This window comes from Prionailurus viverrinus, chromosome X, assembly GCF_022837055.1.
Source record: "Prionailurus viverrinus isolate Anna chromosome X, UM_Priviv_1.0, whole genome shotgun sequence".
NCBI lineage: Eukaryota > Metazoa > Chordata > Mammalia > Carnivora > Felidae > Prionailurus > Prionailurus viverrinus.
The window spans coordinates 35696762-35716911 of record NC_062579.1 but is presented as its reverse complement, the minus strand read 5'-3'; the positions used below and the strand labels follow the sequence as shown (position 1 = coordinate 35716911).

Genomic DNA, 20150 nt, shown 5'->3' with positions numbered 1-20150 from the left:
CAGTTATATGGGTAATTGGTGATAAAGCTACAGGAAGAATGTTCTAGCATTCTCCATCTTCCCCCCCCCCCCCCTTTTATGCATCATAAAATCAGGTCCTAAGAGGCAGCAGACAAGTAAACATAAGTTTGATGAATGCTTATGCTGTCTGTATAGGTGTTTCTTTCATCTTAAACAGTAGGTTTGGTCGTGGAAAATTGGAGCACAGATTATAAATAGATTTATGATAATATTTTTGTAATAAAAAATTACTTGGAAGTCATCTCTCTGTATTTTGCGGGTTTTGTCATCCATTCATTCCACTTACCTTTACTGACCATCTCTTATGTTCAACAAGCCAAATGAGATTCAGATCTGTATAAGTTGAATTTTCTTAAAATAAGCTATGCCTATTTAGACACAGTATCCATAGGAACATAAATTTATCAAAAAAAAAAAAGTGAGAAAAAAATGGGTATTTGGAGCGAAATTCTAACTTGAGCACTGATATTTAGATGAACCTCTTCACCTTCGCAATCCCAATTAAAATGACTGCAGAATTTTAAAATCTGGAGAAACGTTATTAGTGTCAGAGGGCAGGGAGAAGGTCCATCTTCATGCCGAAAACGCAGATGAATCTCTCCTAGCTGTAGTGCAGATGGGATCATATTTTTACTCCCTAAAAAAGTGACGAGAATTGAGTTTGGGGGAGGGGGGGGAGAGGGCGGTTAGGACAATCTGCGGGGGCTTCCACTTGGCTTACTTTCACGGCTGTTGATGGCTTACGAGTGTCACTAGTAAGGCCCGGGAATAGCTGCCCTGAAAGAAAAGCAGGCCTCGCATTAGGGCATTTCTGTTGTGACAGGCAGGATACGTGAAGGACTGGCTGCGTAAGTTCTGTGCCTGGAGTAGAGGTCAGGTCAATTTGGAAAATGTTTGTATGGAATTCTTTTGTATGTATGGAAAATTTTGAGGTTTTTTTCCCCCCTAGGGAACCATCCATGGCCCCACCTCCCTCCGTACTTCCCTTAACATGCTGTACGTGAATTTCTATCACCTAGCCTCCCAGTGGGAGGAAGAATCAAAACATTCGAATGGCTGGTGAAGGAAGGGAAAGGGAACCTACCCACCGTATTTTGGGGTAAACACCAGCCTGGATAGACTGTTCTTTGTTCAAGACTGAGCAAAGAAAGCCAATGAAGTTCCTGAAAGACTGCAACATAAATGGAGATCATGGTATTTAAGAGGCAGAGGAAGAAAAATATTTTCTGTAGGGAAATGCACACTTTTGATAACAGTTTGCTTTGTGCTTTCGATGGAGTGCAAAGAAGTCACAGAACAAAGCAAGCAGTTAAAGCAAACGCTGTGAAGTGAAAGCTGGAGGGAGAAAATAGAGCAAGGGGAATACGTTTAAAACACTGCTGACCGAGACTCTGGGCAGAAAGGCAACGGGAGCTCGCGGAGGAAGGAAGAAATGTGAGGAAAGTCAGAAATGCATTATATGTAGTGAAGAAAACCGTGGCGCCTGTTGAAAAGGAGATGAATGATGGAAAAGGGAAACCTGAGAAACTCTCCCAAAATGCGGAGTAGAGGGTCGGCTGTAAGAGGACCAAGAACAGGGGTCTCGAGTTCGAGCACCACGTTGGACAGAGAGATTACTTAAAAATAAAATCCTAAAAAGAAAGAAAAAAAAAAAAAAAGCACCGAGATCGATAATGAAAGGCCAGACAGATACAGACAATTGTTCCTAAAGAATGAGAAGCTAGGTTAAAAGCAGCCAAATCAATTAAGCATACCGTAAGAAATAACAAAAACCAACCCGACCTTCTCGACTATAAAAAGACACAGATCTGAGGACTGAATGTTTACCATGTACCAGAGAAAATAAAAAAGGGACCAATAATTTGATATATTGGGGCAAGTTTTCTGTTACTTTCAAGGAGAAGGCAAATTACCAAGAATCCTGACCAGAGAAAGTAGTTAAATCCCCAAAGAAGTTGACCTCAGAATTTTCTGCAAGATTAATATACCAGAAGACAACAAAGGAATAGCTATGTTTTCGGGGAAAATGTTTATGACCCAGAAATTCCAGACCCAGCCGAGGTATTACTCATTAGTGAAAGTAGCAGAAAGATGTTCTCAGGTATGAAATTTCTCATAAATATGCCATTCCCATACTTTTCCTGAGGAAGTTGCTGGAAGATGCACTCTAGCCAACTGTAAAACAAATTAAACAGTTTAACCATTGGGAAGTCATGAAATAAAGGGATTTGTGATGAGCAATGGAAAAAAACCGTATAATTATAAAATACAAAGTTCGAAGCTTTATGTAACCATTTTAAATGTTTATTGGAAGATAAAATAATAACAAACAATAATGAAAATGAATCCTAATACAATATAGGGCTGTACATACATTTCTCTGTTTTTGCGACTTTAAGCAGACCATTAGCTTTTGGAGTTAATACTTCAACTGAAAATTCTTTAAAAATTAAAAATAATAATACAGTAAAATAAAGTCAGTCAAAAGGAAAAAAAAAAAAAGCTGATCTTTATATCCTCTTTCTCTAGGACCTGTGCTTGTTTGTTCTTTAGCTTTGCTTAAAAAACGTGCTAGCTAGGTTATAAAAAAACCTAGGTTTTCTAGGTTTCTAGCTAGGTTATAAAAAAATAAAATAAAATAAAATAAAAAAATAAAATAAAAGAAAATAAAAATAATTTTACATAGCCCTGTTGATCACAATTACCTTAAAGGGAAAACCGTAACAAAACAGTAGATTCTAGGTAGTAGAAATACCATGTACTTCTTACTGTTCGTGTTTTTGTAATATGTATTAATTTTTAGAGTAGGAAAGTAAACTTCACGAAAATAGAAAATCCTACAGATATAACGCAGAGTTACCATTACAGGCAAATTTATGCTATCAAATACCTTGTCCTTTCCCTCCCCTCCCCCAAATTAAAACTAAACTGAGCATTTAACTTAAGGCATTAAGAAAAGCAAAATAAAACAGATCATCTGAGAGCTAAAGGCAAAAACTTCATAAACTTAAAAAGCAGGATTTTATAAATCAGTACACAGAATAGATACGAATAAAAACTCTAAGAGCTGATTCTTTAAAAGAAACCACAGAATCAACAAACTTCTAGCTTGTTTGCTCGGGATGGCGAACGAAGATACACCAAATAAGGTATTTCAGTCACAAATTTGGAGCGAGTGAAATGTCTAGCTTATGCCAATTAGGAGGTGAAGTGAATATCCTGGTAGATGTTAATGAGCAAAACTGACTCAAGCAATTGGCCAATAAGAATGGTAATATCAGAGAAAAGCGGAGAACACTCCGCGCGTTTAAGTGACCGTCTCTATTTTACCCCACTTCATGCTCCATAGTGGTCTCAAAAGTTCTATCATCGGGTACTAATTTGGAAGTCAGATACGAATACAGACCAACTGAAAAAACAGACCCTCCCCACCCCCGTCTCCCAAGACCAATGGGGCAGTTTGTTCCTTCTGAGCTTTAAAGGTGGAAGGAGGGCCTTTCTAAAATTGAACAGAAACAAGATATTGACACGCAGGAAGACAAGTGCCAAGGTTCAGGGAGCCCATTGATGGGCCCGAGAGGCCCTGTGACTCTGAGCTGACCGATGGCCCAGGGACCACTAACGGCAAATTGAATTTCTAGATCACCGGTTGCTTCCGTGGCTCTCTGAAGCCTCTAGAATGTGCGAGGAGACACCAGTTTTGAAGTGCCATGCAAACGTATGGATTCCAATCATTCTTTGAGGCTCAATGGAATATCGATCACCAGAAAGCTATTTACAGAGTGCTCCAAAATTTTGTACATCTGGATCACAAGGTTTCGTCTTATTTTTACCCAGTAGCATGAATAGATGAGGTGTTCTTTACTACATTTCACGCAGTAAGTAAGGGAAGATTGTGATTTTTTTTAAATTTAGGCCACTTTGGATGTACTGCACTCAGAAAAAAACTACACTGTCCACTCCCATTCCTGAAGAAATAAAGCTGAATTATGGCAAGGCGCTCTCCCGCGTGTTAGAAACACTGCAGAGCATAGTCTGTGCATTTGCCCTAAAAACGCAGAGGGAGAGGAACAGATAAGAAAAGTATTTTCTCCGTGTAAAAAGGAGATACTTCTTTTTTGGAGAGGAAAATTAATTGTGTGCATATATATTTCCTCTCTCTTTTGTGCAACGTGTACAAATGCAATTGTTCATTCACACCCATTTTTGAAATGCCCACTTGGTAACGTCACCTTGCTAGGACCGACCAATGACATTTTGTGTTTTGTTCTCCATGGATCTTAGGTAGCTAGAAAGGGAAACGAAAAAGGGTGTGAGGAGCAGAGAGAAGTACACGATGTGGTAAGGGGACCGCAACGGCGAAGAGTGTGACGGAGGTGTTTCCCACGCTTGCGGTCCCAAAGAACTTGAGCTTGCTGAATTGTTATCTCGAATGAATCAAACTGATCTAGAGGTAACCTTGAGAAACACCGTCTTGGGGACGTGTGGCTCACATCAGCATATCAAAGGACATGTGAGATCCCCAAAGTAAAAGTGTGGAACTTTGTTATAACTCAGTATTTCCCCCAAGGTGTGTGTCCATGGAACCTTCTTTTCTGCAACCCTTTATAAAAAGCTCAGGGCTCCTGTGGGTTGAGGGACACACTCTGTGCCGTGTCTCTTTACAGTGTGCAGTAAATGGAACAAAAAAAACCTTGCCTCAAAACACTGGCTTCGTGTTGGAAGGCTTTTCGGTCTTGAAAAGATAACCAAGTTGCACCTTTGACACTGGACTTCTTTTGTTCTCCTAAAGAGAAGTAAAGCTCTCAACAGCTTTCTTACACTTCCGCTTCCTTCTTCTCAAAAACTGGATCCGCAGCAAAGAGGGGAAAGAAAAATCTATGATACATTCAGGGTTATTTACAGAAACATGAACTGTCAAGGTCCTGGCAGGGTTCGACCCTCTCTATTTAACAGTCTCTTACTCCGGAGGACGTGGAAACAGAATGGAAACAGAATATCGCCGCCCGTCAATTCTTTTGCCTCTCCTTTTAAAGAGCACGCTAGAGACAGTGGTTTATTTCTCTGTGCTCTCCCTACTCGCTGTCCCCCGCCCCCCCTCCTGCACAAAATACTGTCACTTAACTCCCGGGTGTTAGTGACGTCACTTATCCCATCCAGGGAGACAGTAACTCCCATGTTAAGTCTTTGCTGAGGGCCTGCACTGTTCCAGATACTGTTCTAACAAAGGGTGTATGTACAAGGTGTGTGTTCATCGGGCGTGATGAATGGCAAGCTTCTAAACCTAGTGGGGAGGAGAACCGATGAACGCACAGGCAGACTAACAACACGATGCAGCCTGTGCCAAGTAGTATGATGAAAGCCAAACAGTAAGCCAGGGAGTTTTTTCCTCCCAGGTGAGGGGAGCATTATGTATTTGGTGGTCAGGGAGGGCTTCCCTGTGGAGGAGACTTTTGAGCCGAGAACCAGAGGGGGAGCCAGCGGATTTTTCTGGGATCCAGATAAAAGGACACACAGGAACCCAGAGAAGTCTAGCGAACGCTGGGCCCGTTTTCATCAGGTCGGTTTTTGAGAATAAAAGAAATTTTCCGTCTTTAACACGGATGGCACTCCTTGGGGTGCCTGGGTGGCTCCGTCTGTTAAACATCCGACTCTTGATTCCAGCTCAGGTCACGGTGTCACGGGATGTGGGGTTGGAAGCCCCACGTCGGGCTCTGCGCTGACTTGGGACTGTTTGGGACTCTCTCTCTCTCTCCCTCTCCCTCTGCCCCTCCCCAACTTGCTCGCACTCAAAAATAAACATTAAAAAAATAAAGTAAAATGGCCCTTCTCATCCGATAATGGGACTCTTGGATTTAGGTGTGTGTTTTGGCTGGCAGAACTAAGTTTCAGAACTCCAATATTTTCCTAAAATGGGAGCTCCTGCAAATTTCTCCGGGAGGACGGCTGTTTGCCAAGTGGGAAGCTAAAGCTCCTCTGTTTCTGTCCTCCAGGAAAACGGTATTTCTGAGTGGTATACAGTTGGGCCTTGTTAACAGTCAGAGCAATCTGAATAGCAGTTGCTATTAATATACTGGTTCCGTGAAGAGATTTGGAGTCACACAAGCTTTGGGAGTTCAGTTCAGATGCAAAACTCATCTCGGCGGTGTTCCAAGATTCAACTGACCTGGCTCCCGTCGTGGCTCGAAGTGCCTCCACGGAGAGCCCGCCGGCCCCCCGCCCCCAGCCCGTTCTGCCTATTCATGGGCAAATTTTTACCTAAATCCATGGCCTTTGAGATGAAATGCTAGTGTTGGCTTATCTTTAGAAACAAGAGACTGCAAGTCGCAGTCGCTGAGTGATGAATTTAACGACAAACCGTACGGGTTAGAGAATTCCTATAACAACAACTACGTTTTGGGAACCCACAGAACAAATCACCGGGCTCCCTTTGAAACTCCCACATTCCTTTTTTGTTTGTTCTGTTTTTTAAAGACCAGTAGGAGGGTGACTTTATGCAGCAACCAAAGCCCCAGGATGCAGAGAACAGGCAGTTGGATTTAGCCAACTTGTACCCTATGGAACGCTTTCTTTTCTTACTGTCCGTCCTGGCACAATTTGGCCGGGAGGAAAAACCCTGGTAAACCACATCGAGGGTAGTTCCCCCTACCCATCCTGCCATTCTGCACCCCATCCTACCAGTCACAAGGAGAAGTCTTACGAAGAGGTTTTGAAGAAAACAGTCGGCCACGGTCTTGTCTGTTCTGTTCTAGCGGGCTTCTGGAACACGTCTTGACCTCGAGACGCAGGCAGAGTTCACATCAAGTCTGTGCTGTCAGGCCGCTGGTCTCCCTTTTCTGGAAGACGCCTGACCACTCCCTCCTCGCTTAAATATTGTAGATGTAGTTGGTGTTCTCACGCAAGGTGGCCAAGATTTGGGTGAGCGGCTGACCTTTGATTCTGGCGATCTCTCGAACCGTGTACAGGGCCAGGCCCGGGTGGGCATACTGGCAAAGGCTTTTGGGAACCCCCCGAGGCAGGAAATAGGGAGCATCCGTTTCCACGACGATTCTGTCCAGTGGGATATGCGTCAGGGCATCCCGGGTCTCCCAGGCCGAAGAGTAAGTCAGGACGGCTGTGAAACCCACAGACATGTTAGGGAAGTACTTCAAGAGGGGCTCGACGAGCAGGTAACTGCCAGTGAAGCAGTGCCTATGGATCTTGTAGTCAGGAGGCACGTATCGTTTCATGATGGCCAGCAGGTCTTGGTCAGCCTCCCGGCAGTGGATCACCAAGGGCTTGTTCAGGGACACGGCCAGCTGCAGCTGCCTCTCAAATACCTTCTGCTGCTGCTGGACAGGGGTGGTGCACTTGTACGAGTAATCCAGACCCACTTCCCCAAACGCCACGGCCCTGGGGTGTCGTAAGGCCTGCAGGATGTTTCTCTCCTGAGTCTCGTTGTAGTAACGTGCGAAATGGGGGTGACAGCCAAAGGCCCCCCAGACCAGATCCTCCCTCAGAAGATCTTCCCACATGCCATCCTTCAGTGTGCGAGGATCACAGAAATCAGAGATGCAGCCCTGAAACTCCTTCGGGAAGGACTGGCTATACGTTTCCGTGAACTTCTTAAAGGACCCTTGGAAAGACATCTTGGAGAAGAGCAAGTCCAAGTGACAGTGGGTGTCGACGAAACCCAGGCTTCCCTTCCAGTGGCTCTCTGGCGGGGAACCAGCTGCACAGCCCGCACAAGAATGTGATGGTATCCCCGCCTGGACGGTCATCCTCTCCTGGCTCGCCGCTGAGCTTCTGGGGAAGCGAACCAAGTGGAAATTCAGGGCCGGATCTTCTCCTGACGGCTTCCAGTCTCGGGGCCAGTTCGGCGAGCACACTTCTGACGCGGGGGCGTAACCGCCGAAGCCTCCCCAGTTCTTCACGCCCTGGGGGACGTTGCTGCTGTTGCCCATGGGGGCGTAGTGGGAAGCTCGGAGGATGTTGCCGCGGTAGCCGGCATAGTCGGGAGGAGGACCCATGTACACCGGAGACTGGCACGTGACCGGGTTATCGGCGAAGGATGAAGGCTGCGGGGCTCTGGCGACACCCAGGGAGACTGGCCTCTGAGAGAGTCCCATTGCAGCCAGCTCATCCATAGACAAGAGACTGGCCGGAGAGGGGCGCTCGGCCACCGTATCCCTTTCTTTGTACTGCTGGAATTCCGGATAAGAGTTACGTCTGTCCAGATACTGGAGGCCTGGGGAGGCCTTTTCGAAAACGACCACCATCTGGTTGTCTGGGGGCTGCTTGCTGGGTTTCTCCGGAGGACTGATGATCACTTTCCTGTCACCCGAACTGCTGACCTCTATCAGCATCTTCTCCTTCTCTCTAACCACTGGGGCCAACGCTTGCATTTCCCGAGGAGCAGAGAAGGTGACAACCCTGGCGGTTTCTCCCCCGGTTTCGGGATGCTCGCTCGTGCTCGGTTTTGCACCGCGGGAGGGCTGTCCTTTCGGTATGAATTTTCCCAGGATGCCCTGGAGAGCCTTCATGTAATTGGAAGAGGAGGTCGGGTCGTGCAACGTAGCACTCTTTCCCTCGACCTTGTTTGAGTCCGCGGCCTCCCTGTGTTGTCCCTCAGCTCTGGCTGCAGGTTCAGAGTCTGAGGAGCTCTGGATAGGGATCTTACCCCCAAGGCGGCGGGCATCCTCTAGAGAAGCCATTTCTCCCAGAAGGGGTTTCACAGCGTGCCGATGGGTTGGGGCTAAGGGGGTTCCGCCAACCAAAGGAGCCCCGAACGCTCCCTGCGATCAGTCTTTAAAGGCTGCACCCACACCTGCGATGGCGGCACGGTGGGGAGGAATTTCCCTGGCAGGACGCGCTCCGGAAGAAACCCCAACTCAAAGGCGCTGTAAGTCCTTTTTCTGTGTTCTCAGGCGCTTGCGGGGCGCTGGCCTCTCCAGAACGTGAGGCGTCGTTACGAGGTGGCCGGCCAGACGGGACACATCAGCGGGCTCCCAGGGGCCCCTGCATTTACCGGGGGGGGGGGGGCCCTACCTGAGTGCCGCTCTGGCCTCTTTGGGGCCTTGCCCGATTCTTTCAGCAACCCGTCACAGTTTGCCGTGTCCAGGGAGGACCAAGTTCCGCGATGGCTTTGGATTCCAAGGCGCCGTGGCAAATGGCGACAACCGCAGGTTTCGCAAAGCCCCGGCGTGGCGTCAGGGCCGCGTGGCGCGCTTCCGAGATTACTGCGCACTTTCTTTTTCGCTACTTCCGGGCGTGGGCGTAGAAGCGCTTCCGGGGTCGTAGAGCTCTTCTATCAGGTTTGGAGCGCGAGATGTCAAAACCGTCGAAAAGACCGCAAGGGGCTCCAGGGACCACACAGACGTGTGTGTGAGCCGGGCCCGGGGCGCAGAGGTCCAGGCCGCCAAAGGTGTGGCTAGGTTCGAACCCAGCACCGGAGCGGATGCGGAGGCTCCCCGCATCCAGTAGCCTCGGCCACCAGAAGCACTCACCCCCCCCCAACAAGGTTCCCCCCACCCACTAGCCTCGGCCCCCGGAAGTACCCTCCCCAACGAGGCTCCCCCCACCCACTAGCCTCAGCCCCCGGAAGTACTCACCCCCCCCAACGAGGCCCCCCCCACTAGCCTTGGCCCCCGGAAGTACTCATCACCCCTCCCCCAACAAGCTGCCGGTCTCCCACCACCGCCTTGTGTAAGTTGTCCCCCGTCCCCAGTTGACTCCCGCCTTGCTGCCCAGCTAGGGTTCTGCAGGAACTACCACCATGGCTTGCTGTTTGTCTCCCCTCCCCCACCCCCGCCATTCTTTTCGGAAAAACATAGTTTTTAAAACGTGTTTAAGTATACGTGCTTTAAAAAAGCATAGTCGTAATTATGGTATGTTACCATTTTCAGTTCTGTGGTTTTTTTCCGCTCAACGTTTCTGCGTATCTGAAGTATTTTCCTTCCTGCTGTATAAGTTTTGAAAACTTCATACTAGTGCCTTCGTAATATTCCACAGAGCACATAGATGTGCCATAATTTACCGGACCCTTCCCTTTCTGTTAATTTTTTACCTTCCCTCGGGCTAGTTTTTTTTCTATTTAAAAAAAAAAAAAAACCAACCCGCTGCAAAGAACATCTCTGCGCATATGTTTCTCCATATTTTGGTTTGTTTCTCTGGGCTACATGCCCAGAAATGGAGTTCCTGAGAAGTATAGGAATTTAAACATGGCTCCTCATAGCACCCCATTGTCCTAGAAGCATAGTAGTAGTTTAAAATCCCATCTGTGATGAGAAATCCCACCAGGTCCATTTAATAGGAGAAACAAAACCGCTGCCTGTGATTTTTAATCCGCTCTTAGCTGACGATTTCTTAGCGGAAACATTTTTCTTTTATGTAGTGACCCTCTGGTAAACTTGAAGCTGTCTTTTCATTTCTTCTTACAGGGTCTTTTAAAAGTTAATTAAAACATATCTTTATACATTAAACTCCTCTTAGAGTTTTTTGCTTAGCATGTTTTTTATTTACATTTTAGTCCATTGAAGTGATCACTTGTGTTTTTATAGTCAAGTTCTGGTTTTTTTCTTTCATAATTTTCTTTTTCTCCCAAGCCTAGAACGGTCATCCTCCCTTTCAAGGCTTTGACACGCACACATATATTTGGGGGATGGGTAAAGAGTGTTGATTTGCTGTATTTAAGCTGATAACCTGTCTGGTATATATTTTGGGTTATGATTTGTTTCAGGTTGGGATGTACCTTGATGCTATTCCAAGTTAGTACTTTTTTCATTTACTGATATGTGACTGCCTCTTCACGTTTTAAATTTCTACATGTAATAGAGTTTATTTCCAGACCATTTTTGTTTTTCACATATCATTCTGTTTCTTACTACTGTGGTGGTACACTATTTTGATAATTGAAGCACTGTATTATAGTAACGTATAAAATCTGGGAGGGTTAGGTCCCCTACATTACCTTTAATTTTTATAATTCTCTTTAATAGGCAGACTTGTTTCTTTCATCAGGTGGACGTAGAATTATTATTTTTTTTCAAATTCTTCCAAAGCACCAGTGAACTTGAACTATGTTATTTCAGTCTGCTTACCCAGAATATGCCCCACCTGTTAGTCAAGTTCGCCTGTATTTTCTAGCAAGTGTTTTTAGAGTTTCATCTGGGTCCCAGAGTTTTCATGACAACTATTTTTAAGTGTTTGGTTATTTTTTATTCTATTGTGAACATAACTATTCCCTCCCACTATATTTTCAGCTGGTTATTGCTGGTACATAAGAACAGTTTTGATTCAGTTGTGGTTATACTGAAATCCTTTCTTTATAGTTTCTCAGCTTTTGCTTATGCCATTATTGTATCAGCCTGTAATACTTTTTTGTCTCTTTCTTGTGAATATTTTTATTTCATACCTTCTTACGTTGCCCAGAACTCCTCAAAACGGTATTCAATAACGTTGCCAGGAGGGGCAATTTTGTTCTGTTCCTGCTTGTATTAGATGCATGGTTTACTTAACTATAGTGCTGGATATTTAGGCTGTTGTTTTAGAGCAGATGCTTTTCAGTCTTACTAAGGAATTACTCTTGGATTTGAAGGTGTGTGTGGTAAAGGGGGGGCCTGGGTGACTCGGTCGGTTATAAATTGTAAGCAGTAAGAGTAATAATTGAAATAATAATAGCACCCGGACCCGCCCCCATTTTGACTGATTTCTAGCTGGATAAAGATAGCAGGATTCATCAGAGGGCAGTCTTCTTTCTTCAAAGTATTGTCTCTTTGACAGTAATGACAATAAAGACAATAATTATGGGGCGCCTGGGTGGCTCAATCCGTTAAGTGTCTTGATTTTGGCTCCGGTCATGATCTCACAACAGTGGGTTCGAGCCCCGTGTCGGGCTCTGTGCTAACAGCTCGGATCCGAGCCTGCTTCGGATTCTGTGTCTCCCTCTCTCTCTGCCCCTCCCCTGCTCACGCTCTCTCTCTGTCTCTCTTAAAAACAAACATTAAAAAAATAAATAAATACAAATGTATATGGTTGGAAGCAGCATGAGATCATTACGTATTTGTCAACGTCTTTGCATCTGTGAGAATGCTGCCTTTTGTGCAGGTGGGCATATGATGGTTACAGGCTATTGAATTGTTGGCTTGTATTTTAAATCTCAAATCGTGAAATTGTCTGAGGCGGTTCTCAACCTTGGCTTGCACACTCCAGTCACCCCGGGGAGCTTTAAAAATCAGTGATGCTTGGGTCCACTCTGAAGGTTCTGATTTCATACGTGCGTTGGTGTGGATGTGTCCCAAGCATCAGGAATTTAAAAGGCTCTGCAGGGGATTCTCCGGGGGAGGGGGATGAGGACTAGGGCTCCATAGTTTACTTTTAAATGTTATGTCTATCAGGCATTAGAATTCACTTCGTGGCTTTCCATCTTTTTTTGGTATCGGAGCGAGTCCCGTAATGTGGCAGTTTTCTCATCCGTGAAAGTTTGAAAGAACCCGATAGTAAATCATCCCCGTCGGAGCCTTTTGTAGAGACAGTTCTTGGGTAATTTTTTCCACTGCTTACTCGGTTATTAGTTTATTCGTTGTAGTTTGATAATTCACAGTTATTACAAAAATCACTTATTGTGGTTTTAAAATTTGTTTTCGTCAAAGCGTGCATGATTTATTATGTTAAGATTATTTATGTCTTGTAATTTATTACATTTCTGTGTCCTGCGGTAACTCACTTCTGACTTCATACTTTCTTATCTTTGCTAGACTCTTACCTGTGTATTAAAGAAAGTCTTGGATTTGTTTATTACAGTTGTTTTTCTCCTTTCAAATTCTCCTGCTTATGCTTTTATCCTTTTTGCTTTCTACTTGTTTTCCTTATGACAGATTTTCCCACTTTCAGAAATTTTTGCTCAATTTATTGCTCACTGAGTCAAAACTCTTGGCTTATACATTTCAGAATTACTTGGGAGAGCTTTAAGAAAAAATACGAACGCCCCCTTACCTGATGTGATGTGGGTGGCGAGTGAGCCGGCAGGAAAGACTTCTTGAGACGTTTTATGTGCAAAAAGGTGTTTTTATGAAAGCCCGGGGACAGGACCCTTAGTCCGGAAGATCTGCACTGGGACAGGGAGGAACAATTGATTATATACTTTTTTAAGCGGGGAGGGGCAGAGATAAAGGAAGTTTCCCAAAGGATTTTCATAGTATAGAAGACTTACCGCATCCTGGAGGTCTGGCTATTGTTAAGTTAAGGTTGCTTTTTGCCTCTAGCAAAGCATTAACATCAAGGCCATGGTGAGTTCCTTGAGGAATGTTGCTCTGCCTGTATTTGTCCGCAGGCTGCAGATTGTAAAGAAGTTTAATTTTATCTACCTTTCTTTTGCCTTTGTTCTCATCATTACCTGCGCCCATAATTCTTTTTAAAAAATTTTTTTTTCTTTTTAATGCTTATACATTTGGGGAGGGGGGGAGGGGCAGAGAGAGAGGGAGACACAGAATCTGAAGCAGGCTTTAGGCCCCGAGCTGTCAGCACAGAGCCCAAGGCAGGGCTGGAACTCACGAACTGGGAGATCATGACCTGAGCTGAAGTAGGACATTTAACAGACTGAGCCACCCAGGAACCCCTTTTAAGTTTTTTTGAGCGTTTTTATTTATTTTTGAGAGACAGAGAGAAAGAGCACAAGCTGGGGAGAGGGAGGGACAGAGAGAGAAGGAGACAGAATGTGAAGCAGGCCCCAGGCTCTGAGCTGTCAGTGCAGAGCCTGAAGTCAGGCTCGAACTCATGAACTGGGGGATCATGACCTGAACTGAAGTCGGACGCCTGACTGAGCCACCCAGGGGCTCCCCCCCGCCCAACACCCCACATGATTCTGATTCATTGGGCCTGGGCTTTGTTTTTTTCCTTTTCTTTTCCTTTTCTTCTTCCTTTTTTTCCCCTTTCTTTGTCTCTTTCATTTTTTCATTCTTCCTCCCTCCCTCCCTCCCTCCTTCTTTCCCTTTCTTTCTCTTTTCTCTCTTTCTCTTCCTCTCTCTCTCTCTCTCTTTCTTGGCTCCTAAAGCAGAGCCAAGCCTGAGGAAAGCTGAGTTAGAACAATGAACCGAGTAAGCCCTCTTTAACTCTAAATTCTCTTAGGTAGTAATCTAAATCCAGTAATTCACCCCAGATTATCGCTTTACCAAAATTTTATAGGTTTGTACATCTTTAATTCTATACTCATGTTTTGTATTTTCTTTTTTTTTTTTTTTTTTATTAAAAAAAATTTTTTTTTCAACGTTTATTTTTTGGGGGACAGAGAGAGACAGAGCATGAACGGGGGAGGGGCAGAGAGAGAGGGAGACACAGAATCGGAAACAGGCTCCAGGCTCTGAGCCATCAGCCCAGAGCCTGATGCGGGGCTCGAACTCACGGACCGCGAGATCGTGACCTGGCTGAAGTCGGACGCTTAACCGACTGCGCCACCCAGGCGCCCCCATGTTTTGTATTTTCAAGTTTACTTTTAATTACAATACAATAATTATTAGTGAGAATTTTTGTTTATAGTTACATAATAACATTTCTAGTTGTATTGCTTTGTGATTAATGACTGGAACTTGTATACTTTATGTGTTTTCAATTTATTAGAATTTTTTGTGAATTAGCCTGTGTAGGGGAGGAAAAATCATTTTCCCTTTACCCTTGTAGGTGCTTGGCTAAGATGCCCCTATGATGAAAGACAGACTAACAAGAGAAATACAAGCAGAAGTTTAATAACCTGTATACCTCCTGTATACATGGGAGAGACCCAAGAAAACTTGAGGAACTCCCACAAATGGCCAAAGCCATCACCTTAAATACTGTCTGCAGCTAAAGACAAAAGAGGTTATTGGGAGTGGGGGAGCCACTTGGGGGGGGTGGGGGACTAGGAAAAGCATAGTAAACAAGGGTAGGGTTGTTATGCAGATTTAAGTCACTGCCTTCTCCATTGATAAGAGTTTCTAGAGGTATTTGGTCATCCCTCCTCTTCTTGGTACAGTGAGGGAGACACCCTTGGAAATGGAGATTTCCCTTATACATGTAAATGGCTCATACGAAAGGGTCACTTTTGAGGCGCCGGGGTGGCTTCGTCTGTGAGTGTCCCACTCTCGATTTAGGTTCAGGTCACGATCTCAGGGTCTGTGGGTTCGCATCTCGCGTCGGGCTCCGGGCTGATGGTGCCGAGGCTGCTTGGGATCCTGTCTCACTCCCTCTCTCTCCGCCCCCCTCCCCTCTCTCTCTCTCTCAAAATAAATAAATAAAAACCTTAGGGGCACCTGAGTGGCTCAGATGGTTCAGCATCTCACTCTTGGTTTCGACTCAGGTCCTGATCTCACGGTTTTCTGGGTTCAAGCCCTGCATCGGGCTCTGTGCTGATAGCACAGACCCTGCGTGGGATTCTCTCTCTCCCCCTCTGTCTGCCCCTCCCCTAGTTGCTCTGTTTCTGTCTCTCTCAAAATAAACAAACTTTTATTAAAAAAAAAAAAAAACACCTTAGAAACAAAAACCAAAACGGTCACTTTTACTTGGATTTCAGAGCTTCTCCTAGGTCAGCTGTTTCTTAAAAAGAATCAGTTCGAGGTAACTCTTATGCCAAAGAAGAGTATTTTGGGATGTCACGTTCTGCTCCCCTTCGCGTGATAAATTTCTGGAACTGTACAATTGTCACGGCTAGGGGAGCCATCCTCTATATGCGATAGAAACTCTCCTATGGTTTATTTTCTTAATTCTAGGACTCTATTCATAAAAGAAATCACTGACTTAACAGCTTTTTCAGGGAGGATCAACAACACCACATTAAATGTACAGAAATTTGGGGGCGCCTGGGTGGCTCAGTCGGTTGAGCGTCCGACTTCAGCTCAGGTCATGATCTCACTCTCCGTGAGTTCGAGCCTCGCGTCGGGCTCAGTGCTGGCAGCTCAGAGCCTGGAGCCCGCTTCGGATTCTGTGTCTTCCCCTCTCTGCCCCTCCCCTGCTCATGCTCTGTCTCTCTCTGTCTCAAAAGTAAATAAAATCATTTAAAAAAATTAAAATGTACAGAAATTTGTATTGTCTACCCACTTGTAATTGTATGCATTGATCCTTAGTGGTCACATATACTTTCTTCTTTAGAACCTAAACATTTAAAACTTACATTAGTGATGCTGATCTCTCTATAGAATGTTGAGCCTCATTGAATATTACTGGACTTTCATGTCTGTCCCGACAGCATCTCTAGAAAATCTGGCTGTAAATTTTGGACACTTAGCTATTTAGTTTCTGAGAAATACAGACTTGATGACTCATGCATCGGTCGCACCACCCTCACCATCTTTAAACAATTCTCAGATTTATTCAGGGAGATTTTGCTTTTTGCTTTTGTCTCAGGATTGCATTGCCTAACCCGTGATGGACAGTCTTCTGCACACAATTATTTCATGTGTCAGACAGTAATCATTTTGAAAACTATTTAAAGTGGAAATTAGGAATCCAAATCGATGTTAAACTCCAGCTCTTCGGGACGCGCATGCAAAGTAAATAGCTCAACTGACATGAAAATAGGATTAACTCCTTCCCCACAAGGCTACATTCACACCTTCCATCAAACTGACGGCTTCCAGTTTCTTTTGCCTTTATAATTGTAAGACGATGCTAATTTCAGGAATACTAACCAATTAAAAATGTTCCTTTATAATGAAGAAATCCCACGCTCTCTATTATTTAAAGCTAATTGATTTCAGATTTTATATCCTGTAGGCTGGCCTCAAATGTTCAAATTGCCTCGGGGATCGGGCAGGTAACCTTGTATAACACAGTAGGGCTGGCAGAAGCCTGCTGCGGAGCTAAAGATCACATGTCCCTGCCGAATGATATTTACATCCCATTTTCAAGACAATTACAGCCATTTACCCATTTACATCCTCTAGGACCTTATTTATCTAATCTTTGTTGGACGTCATCAATTATGATGAAAGCTTATATCATAATTACGTTTCCATAAATTGTTATTTCTGGCAGTTTTCATTTTAGGACATTCTCTTTGGATCCTCAGGTTCCTTTGTGATTAGGTCTTTTATCTTTGTGAGATCACTTTTGGTCTATCTGGTGTCTCTTCCCTTGTATTCCACTTTGCTACAGGTGACATTTTTCTCTCTTCCTTTTCTGTCTTTCTGTCTCTACCACTCTGACTTGCTCCCTACCTTTTGTAGGGGAGGAAAATAGGACGGGTCTAGACTCTCAGCTGAGATCCCACCATAATAAAAAAGACGAACGGGAGGAAAACAAACAGAAGCTTAATAAAATGTATACGTGGGAGAGACCCAGGAAGACTGAGTAACTCCCCCAAAAGTCCCAAGCCACCACTTTTTTTTTTTTAATGTTTATTTATTTTTGAGACAGAAAGAGACAGAGCATGAACAGGGGAGGGGCAGAGGAAAGGGAGACACAGAATCTGAAACCGGCTCCAGGCTCTGAGCGGTCAGCACAGAGCCCGACGCGGGGCTCGAACTCACGGACCGTGAGATCATGACCTGAGCCGAAGTCGGATGCTTAACCGACTGCGCCACCCAGGCGCCCCTACAAGCCACCACCTTAAATACCACCTCCAGCTAAAAGATAAAAGGTGTTTGGGGTGGGGAGTCCCTTGGGAGGTTACCAAGAAAGGCGCTGTTAAAGTGAGGTTGTTATGCAGATTTAAGTTGTTGTCTTCTCCAGTGATAAGAAGTTCTAGAGATCTCTTTGGATGCCCTTACAAATGGAGATTTCCCTTATACAGGTACATGTCTTCCAGAAAGGTAACTTCTCTATTTCCAGAGGTACTCCTGTGTTTGCTGTGTGTAAAAACAAAAAACCAAAACCCCACAAACCCAAACAACAACAACAAAAAAAGCCACTCTAAAATAGTTCTTACACCAAAGAGGCATATTTTGGAGTGACGAATTCTGCTGTCCTTCACTTGCATGCTGGAGTCTCAGAGGACCAGATCATGACCTATCAGTCTTTCCCTCTCCTATTGAAGCCCGGCCTAAAATACTATCTTTTCTTTTCTCTTCATTTTTATTTAGCATCCTTCATTCTCTTGTAATGTATTATTTGCCCGATATTCAATGATTACATAAATGACGTGTGGTCAACTGATCTGTGTCCCTTTGCTCAGTCACAAACTCCTACCGATAGCAGTCAATGCACAGAGGTAGGTGAGAGTGATGAATGTTATATCGCCATGCGTTCATACCCAACTACAAAGCCAAAAAAAAAAAAAAAAAGTTTCAGATTGAATCCTGAAGGGGCAGAAAACAATGCCCTTCTTCCCCTCTAGGTTCTTTGGCTGGTCTAATTAAATTGCCATAAGACAGATGAACAGGAGAAACACAAATTTACTTACATACCTCTGGGAGCCCCACTAAGACACAGAGGCGGTCGGATAATTGAGACTGACATTCTATCCAGAGCTAAGGAAAAGGGTGTAGGGGTCTGAGACTTCAAAGAGGAGGAAGCCTTTTGATGGGAAGGTGTGGAGAACGAATGTCTGGTCAGCGAATATTTACCATGCCATGCCAATACGTCTTCCTGATAGAAAAGTTCTCTCTGGTAATGGCTCCCTTCCTGCTACAGGGTCCCTATCTAACTTCTCGTAGGCAGGTAAAAAATTCTCCCCGAGTCTGCTGGAACCCAGTTGTTTTCGGGTCCAAATACTCCACATATCCAAAGTGGTACCTTCTGGGGCGGCATATTCTGCCCCCTCTCCCTACCTTTGCTGGAAGCTCAACGAAACTCCAGCTCTCTTGTCCTTCTGGGTCTTCCGACATCGTTTTCCCCTTTCTTTTTTTTTTTTTTTTTTTTTTTTTAATTGAGATGTAGTCCATATAACACAGAATTTACCATTTTAAGTTTCTTTTTGAGAGCGAGTGAGCACGAGTGGGGGAGGGGCAGAGAGCGAGAGAGGGAGACAGAATCCCAAGCAGGCTCCAGGCTCTGAGCTGTCAGCACAGAGCCCGACGTGGGGCTCCAACCCATGAACTGGGAGATCATGACTTGAGCTGAAGTCGGATGCTTAACTGACAGAGCCACCCGGGCATGCCTAGAATTTACCGCTTTAGTATGTCAACCTCAATTCAGTGTCCAACATCTTTTTTTTTTTAACTTTCTTTTTAATTTAAATGCACGTTAGATAACATCCTGTGTAGTTTTGGCTTCAGGAGTAGAACCCAGTGATTCGTCTCTTAAATATGATACCCAGTGCTCATCTCCAAAAATGCCCTCCTTGATCCCCATCACCCACCTTAACCCATTCCCCCCACGCCCTCCAGCAACCCTCAGTTTGTTCTCTGTATTTAAGAGTCTTTTATGGTTTGCCTCTCTGCTTTTACCTTAATTTTCCTTCCCTTCCCTCATGTTCATCTATTGTGTTTCTTAAATCCTACATATGAGTGAAATCATAGGATATCTCTCTCTGACTTATTTCACTTAGCATAATACTCTCCATTTCCATCCATGTTGTTGCAAATGGCAGGATTTCATTCCTTTTCATTGCTGAGTAGTATTCTCTCTCTCTCTCTCTCTCTCTCTCTCTCTCTCTCTCTCTCTCCCCCCTCTCCCCCCCTCCCTCTCTCTCTCTCTCCCTCCCTCTCTCTCTCTCTCTCTCCTCCCTCTCTCTCTCTCTCTCTCTGTATATATACATACACGTATATGTATATATACGTACATATATATGTAGTATATACATATACGTATATGTATATATACGTACATATATATGTATATACTATATATATACATGTATACATATATATGTATACATATATATGTAGTATATACATATACGTATATGTATATGTACGTATATATACATATGCGTATATGTATATACACACACATCACTTCTTTCCCTATTTTTCAATCGATGGACATTTAGGCTCTTTCCATAATTTGGCTATAGTTGATAGCACTGCTATAAACATTGGGGTGTGTGTACCACTTTGAATCAGCATTTTTGTATCTTTTGGATAAATTCCTAGTAGTGCTATTGCTTGGGTCATAAGGTAGTTCTATTTTTAATTTTTTTGAGGAACCTCCGCACTGTTTTCCAGAGCGGCTGCACCAGCTTGCATTGCCACCAACAATGCAAAAGAGATCCTCTTTCTCCGCATCCTCGCCAACATCTGTCG

At 44.5% G+C, this 20150-nt stretch overlaps 2 protein-coding genes across 3 annotated transcripts in view; one reads left to right on the top strand and one right to left on the bottom strand.

The window, feature by feature from the left end:
• The window catches only part of EFHC2 (EF-hand domain containing 2), a 202536-nt gene that overhangs the window by 48092 nt on the left and 134294 nt on the right, over nucleotides 1-20150 (top strand). The gene's annotated exons all lie outside the window — the stretch shown is intronic.
• On the bottom strand, nucleotides 5787-8962 carry LOC125157887 (putative deoxyribonuclease TATDN2). The gene has a single exon (XM_047844971.1). It carries the CDS (start codon nucleotides 8712-8714, stop codon nucleotides 6888-6890), a length of 1827 nt encoding a protein of 608 aa, XP_047700927.1. The 5' UTR covers nucleotides 8715-8962; the 3' UTR covers nucleotides 5787-6887.

Coding starts and splice junctions, on each gene's coding strand:
- LOC125157887 (XM_047844971.1), bottom strand. CDS start 8,714: ATGGCTTCTCTAGAGGATGCCCGCCGCCTTGGGGGTAAGATCCCTATC.